Raw genomic sequence first — 6,826 nt, 5'->3', positions numbered from 1 at the left:
GGTGCCATGTCATCTGCTGGTGTCGGTCCACTCTGTTTCCTGAGATCCAGGGTCAACGCAGCCGTCTACCAGCAAGTTTTAGAGCACTTCATGCTTCCTGAAAGACGTGAAAGGAACTTTGAATGCTCCAGGATACCAAAACATTTTGGACAATTCCATGCTCCCAAACTTGTGGGAACAGTTTGGAGCGGGCCCCTTCCTCTTCCAACATGACAGTATACCAGTGCACAAAGCAAGGTCCATAAAGACATGGATTACAGAGTCTGGTGTGGATGAACTTGACTGGCCTGCACAGAGTCCTGACCTGAACTCGATAGAACACCTTTGGGATGAATTAGAACTGGACTTACACTTCTCACCAATGCGCTTTTGGAAGAATGGTCGAAAATTCCTATAAACACACTCCGTAACCTTGTGGACAGCCTTCCCAGAGGAGTTGATGCTGTATTCGCTGCAAAAGGTGGACCAACATCATATTGTACCTTATGGGTTAGGAATGGGATGGCACTTCAAGTTCATATGTGAGTCAAGGCAGGTGGCCAAATACCTTTTTTAAGATTTTGCAATATAGACATTCTTAATGCTTTTCGACCTCGTTTTCTTTTCCGACTTCGACAGACACAAAATATGGTTCAAAAGGTCAGAAATTCCACCACAGTAACACTACCTTCCAGGTAGAATATGTGCGTCCATCTCCTGCAATCATGTTTCACAAAAGATTGACTGCTATTTTTTGTTTGAGCAACAGGCTTCCGTAGTTCGTCAGCACGCGCACACAGTGACAGTACAAAGTTTGCGGTCAGTATTTGTTTCTACAACGTTTGCTGAATACATGCCTGTATGTAGAAATACACTGGCTGTTTAATGTACATTTTATTCTGTTTTATGGACACAGTACAAAGTTAGCGGTCAGTATTTGTTTTTACAAAGTTTGCTGAAATACACTTGCTGTATTATGTCAGTTTTATGCCGTTAAATATATTTTGATAACCGTTTGTACAAGTTTACTTTGCTAATTAAAGTTAGCTGGAAAGGTCTGAATCAGGTAAAAAAAAATAATTGCAAAATTTGGGGCATTGGAGGGTTGAATATGTGCATTAATTTTAATGTGAATATCCTGGAAATATGGGAATTTCAGGAAAACTGCAAATTTTTGAAAATTTAGATCATACCACAAATGCCTTCGATTATATGAATGTGTTGGTGTTGGAATTTTTCAAATTGGTTGAAAAATATTGACGCAATTACAGTTTAAATTGAGAATTGGTATTTTGGAATTCCTGAATTTTTGTAAAAAACAAGAATTTGTACAAAAACAACCCCAAAAACTTGTCCCAACTAAGATGAATGTGTTGATGGTGGAATGGTTGGAATTGTTTGATACATTTGGACTGTGAAAACTTTGGGACAAGATGTGAAAATAAGGCATTGGAAAACCATAAATTCCGGGATTTCTTTTTTTAATTGAAGATAGGGGAAATTCCTGGTAAGTCCAGGTAATGCAGGAATTTGTGGCATTCACACAATAATACATTGATTAATTTTTGTTGTCGAACAACATATGTGTGTGCTTAGTTTTACTGTAACTTCATTGTGGAGACAACATGACAACCTCAAGTTGTTTTTTTCATCTCTATTTAAAAATAAAAAATATTTCCATATTTGGCAAGCTGGCACAGGGGTTAGTGCATGTCCTGAGTAGTCCTGAGTTCAATCCCGGGCTCGGGATCTTTGTGTGGACTTTGCATGTTCTCCCCGTGACTGCGTGGGTTCCCTTCGGGTACTCCGGCTTCCTCCCACCTCCAAAGACATGCACCTGGGGATAGGTCAATTGGCAACACTAAATTGGCCCTAGTGTGTGGATGTGAGTGTGAATGTTGTCGGTCTATCTGTGTTGGCCCTGTGATGAGGTGGCGACTTGTCCAGGGTGTACACCGCCTTCAGCCCGAATGCAGCTGAGATAGGCTCCAGCACCCCCGCGACCCCAAAAAAAGGGACAAGCGATAGAAGATGGATGGATGGAATTCTAACATTCGGGGAGGGCAGAATAATATATGTCATTAAACTAGGGGTGTACAAATTGCAGCCTGTGTTATAATGTAATATTAAAGTAGGCAGCATCAATTAAACATAAGATATAATATAAGAAATACACATTTATGTTAAAACTAATTACCAATAATATATTTTTTAAATATATGTAAAAACATGTTGTTAGCCTTTTTAACGAAATATGAATATATAAGAATTGTCGCTGATTATGCAAATTATATGATGATATCATAATGGCACTATCCGAGCCAGACCCCCACCCCTAAAAGTAAATTGGCAATCTGCTTTTCTACTAGATCAGGTGTCGGTAACCCAAAATGTTAAAAGAGTCATACTGGACCAAAACTACAAAAAATAAATCTGTCTGGAGCCGCAAAAAATTAAAAGCCCTCTATAAGTGATATAATGAAGTCAACACATGATATACGTGTCTATATTAGCTATATTAGTCTACTATCAAAATGACTATGTGTCGCAGGCTGACACAGATCCTCGTTGACAGAAATGTTGACTTGTAATATTTATTCTACCCATTTTTACAGCATTGGAAAACATTAGTAAAACTGAGGCTTCTCGGGGTGAGATACCTCCTCTAAATTACTGGCTGAGAATGGCCAAAGGTATTGATGTGTGTGTCCACGTTAAAGGAACTGGCGGGCTGTCTTCTTCGAAATTGATTTATAACAATCTATGCAAGCTGGGTTACGTTTGCTGTGGTCTGGAACAACATTGCACACAAACAACTATCAGAAATGCAGCCAATATTACACACATACATCATGAGGAATGCAGATATAAATTAAATACACAGAGTATATAGGAAATTAAATGAGCTCAAATATACCTACAAGTGAGGCATAATGATGCAATACGTACATAAAGCTAGCCTAAATAGCATCTTAGCATCGTTTAGCTTGCAGTCATGCAATGACAAAATAGGCTTGATAAGCACTCCACACAAGTCAATAAGATCAACAAAGTTCACCTTTGTGCATGCACACACAGCATAAAACGTTTGGTGGACAAAATTAGATAAAGGAGTGGCATAAAACACGTCTTTCTCTGACATTGTTGAAGAACATCTGTTGTAAGCAAACTACGGTGACCGCCAAAATTAGTAGGACAAAACGGCGCAGTGAAGCATGTTTAATATAAACAGTGGCATTTCTAACAATTAGGGAGGTTTGTGTCATTGTGTCCTTCTACAGAAACCCTATTAAAACAAAAATATATTTTTCCCCCATCTTTTTAAATTTTCATGCATTTTTGAAAAAGCTCCAGAAAGCCACAAGGGCGGCGCTAAAGAGCCGCAGGTTGCAGATCCCAGACTAGATATATATGTATACTGGGAGAGCATGTTAGCGTAATGATTGAAATTTGATCTTTATTTTTTTAGGTTGATGTTTGCGGATTCCAGCTCGCGAGTCAAACAGCGTTCAGGTCGGCCTTTGAAGCAGTGCAGCTCCTCACTAAGGTGACATTCATCAAGTCACCTTTTCTGTTTGTCTTTAGAGTGTAAACTAAAAATGTCCACTTTCTGTCCTCTTTGTGGACTGCAGGAGCTAGAATTGTACAAGGAGGAGCTTGTGAACAAACCAGCACTGCTAGTAGTCAACAAGATGGATCTGCCGTATGCTGAAGAGAACCTGGAGCAGCTAAAAGAGCAGCTACTAAACCCAGAAGGTAAACAATTAAATTATCACGCACCATCACTATTAGAGGTGGGAATCTTTGGGCACCTCATGATTCGGTCACGATTCAAAAATTACGATTTGTTTCAAAATCAATTGATGCATCCTTAATTTATGTATATTGTGGCAGTTTTACATTTCTTTTTGTTTCACTATATAAGCTTTCATTAATTGCAACTTTTAAAAACAGTGCATTTAAATTAATTCCCATTACATTTATTAAATTACCGATAATTAATGAATTAAATGTGTGCAAAACTGGAACATAAGTGCCCTAAGATAAAGGAGCTGGTCAGATCTCTCGGTGAAGTGACAGCCAAATTTTACAACTGTCTGCATTACTTTATTTACAATAAAAAAATAATTGATTCTGATTTTACAATGACCAATGTCCGAATGGCGATGCATCTAAAAATCGATGATTTCCCCCACCTCTAATCACTATATACTGTAAATATTAATCATGTTTTAAATGAGCTCATCTTCCTGTAGATTACTGCAGGACATTGCTGCCCACTGACTTGATACCAAAGGGTCACATGACATTCAGGCACGTGGTTCCTGTCTCCACTACTAACGGGTTTGGTGTGGACCGATTGAAAGGTTTAATTCGGGAGTCGCTCCAGGAGGTAGACGCCATGGATACTGAGCCCTTCCGTCAGGAAAGACTGCAGCTGCTGAGGCGATCACTGTAGTTAGTTTTACATTAAAAACATGGATTATGTTATTAGTCCTTTAAAGGTGTTAAATTATAATTGTTTTTCTACATTTAAAACACTTCTGTGTTGTCTTCATAATATTTAATGGTGTTGCGTGGATTAGTTTTATGGATTATCTTCAAGCCGCTTTCTGACCATCTCTTCAGGATGCGCTGTTTTGTGGGCGATCTTATTTATGTGAAGTGAAGTGAAGTGAATTACATTTATATAGCGCTTTTTCTCAAGTGACTCAAAGCGCTTTACATTGTGAAACCCAATATCTAAATTACATTTAAACCAGTGTGGGTGGCACTGGGAGCAGGTGGGTAAAGTGTCTTGCCCAAGGACACAACGGCAGTGACTAGGATGGCGGAAGCGGGGATCAAACCTGCAACCCTCAAGTTGCTGGCACGGCCGCTCTACCAACCGAGCTATACCGCCCCATATGTGACTTCACCTCGATTGCGTCTTCTCCCCATCTTTGATATAGTTTTTACCGCTTCCATATGGAGTCTACTTACAGATATTACTTCAAACTATACACTACTTTGGAGGGATGGATGTATTAGAAATGGCAACAGCGGAGAAAGCATGTTCATGTACGAGACACCAATGAAGCAAATTCCAAACGTCTCGTTTGCCAAAAGTATAAAGAAAGGCAAGATGGTTTTATAAATATTTTTGCATGGCCACCATAATTTGATTTTACATGTTCGGGACTTATGCGGACCCAAATACACAAAAACAGGTATAAATACAGGTTTATGGGTGTGGTCACCATAATGTCATTGAATCATTTGCATAATTTCCTAAATTATTTTCTTTAAAAAACTCAAAAATGTATACATACATTGTAAACATTTATTATGAATTAGTTTGTTGTTGTTTTTTATCGTTTTGCCCTATTTTCAATTGTTACTGCTTTTTGTACATTGTACTTGTTGAGATTTTGTTCAAGTGTTCTCAGACTTTTGAGGGTTTTTATTTTTAATTAAAAACAACCAGCAACAAATCTAGCATCTTGTGGTGTTATTATAAAATGTACTCGTGTTAAGAGACTATTTCTGTCCCTCGATGTCCCTGATGAAAGAAGAGAGCCGCAGTGACCATGACGTCACGTTTGCTTCCTGCTGTTGCTCTAGTTTATTTTCTTAAAAGCCGCCACTGTCCTCTTAATATTTGCACATTTTGTAGATAAGTGTCTGCTGGTATATCTGGAATGTATTAAAATTATGTCCACATTGCATACATGCTGACAAGGCTCGAGACAGTCACAATGGCATGCGTTTTGTTAACATCCGGATTCAGGAGCATGGATTTCGGTGATCAAAGTATTTTTTCGGTGGTCAAGTTTTCGGTACATCACTCAATAGTGCGCATAATGGGCTATATACAGTATATCAATTTGTAGTGTAACAACCAGCTAATGTTAATGTTTTATGTTTGTGTGGTTTGGATTTGATGTTAGTTTTTCCCATGTTTGCAAACACACCATCTGTGCCTGAAAGATGATTGGCATAGAATGAGGAAGTGTTGTTGTGTGTCCGGCGGGGAAGCACGGACTCACGGGTCGAAAGTGCGTAAACTGAAGGTAAAACGTAAAATATTAAAATTGTAATTTTTTCTGGGGGCTACAATATATTACATTACTGTAATTTGTCAGAGAAGTCCCGCAGGATTAGAGCGGCCATATTTTGTCGGTTGTAGATCTGATGATCTACAACCGACCGATTCATGTCTTTTCAACCGGACATCGACCGATCCATACCACATATAGATCGATCCAGAGGCTCGCCAAACATGTATTCATACACATACAGTTGTGGTCAAAAGTTTACATACACTTGTAAAGAACATAATGTCATGGCTGTCTTGAGTTTCCAATAATTTCTACAACTCTTATTGATGGGTATTGTGGCCAAACAGCAAATTTTTTGTTTCGTCCGACCACATAACTTTTCTCAAGCTCTGCATTTGGTGCATACAAGTAATAGCATTGTGGAGTGGAAGAATGGCAAAAAACGGAAATTCTACTGGTTAATAAAGAGGGTACGTGAAGCACAATATGGAGGTATTTGAGCTTCAAAACTAACAATAAAGGTGACGCTTTAAACAGGGAGGTGCCACGCTACGAGTGCTGCTTTAAAACAAGTCTCGCCAAATGTGCCGATTAGTATTACCACCTTTGCTTCAAACTAGGGAAGTCCAATAATGGCTTTTTGCCGATATTCCGATATTGTCCAACTCTTTAATTATCGATACCGATATCAACCGATACCGATATCAACCGATGTATAGTCGTGGAATTAACACATTATTATGCCTAATTTGGACAACCATGTATGGTGAAGATAAGGTACTTTTAAAAAAAATTTATAAAATAAG

General features: G+C 38.6%; 1 protein-coding gene across 1 annotated transcript in view; it reads left to right on the top strand.

The window, feature by feature from the left end:
• The window catches only part of gtpbp10 (GTP-binding protein 10 (putative)), a 36,890-nt gene extending 30,742 nt beyond the window's left edge, over positions 1-6,148 (top strand). The window contains exons 8-10 of the mRNA XM_061955853.1: positions 3,449-3,526; positions 3,612-3,735; positions 4,236-6,148. Coding sequence (XP_061811837.1) covers positions 3,449-3,526; positions 3,612-3,735; positions 4,236-4,438 — 405 coding nt within the window. The 3' untranslated portion in view covers positions 4,439-6,148. The remainder of the gene's footprint in view (positions 1-3,448; positions 3,527-3,611; positions 3,736-4,235) is intronic.
• The last annotated feature ends 678 nt before the right edge of the window (positions 6,149-6,826 follow it).

This window comes from Nerophis lumbriciformis, linkage group LG04 (genome assembly GCF_033978685.3).
Source record: "Nerophis lumbriciformis linkage group LG04, RoL_Nlum_v2.1, whole genome shotgun sequence".
NCBI classification, from domain to species: Eukaryota; Metazoa; Chordata; class Actinopteri; order Syngnathiformes; family Syngnathidae; genus Nerophis; species Nerophis lumbriciformis.
The sequence above is the reverse complement of the archived record's forward strand: the minus strand, read 5'-3'. Positions and strand labels throughout refer to the sequence as shown.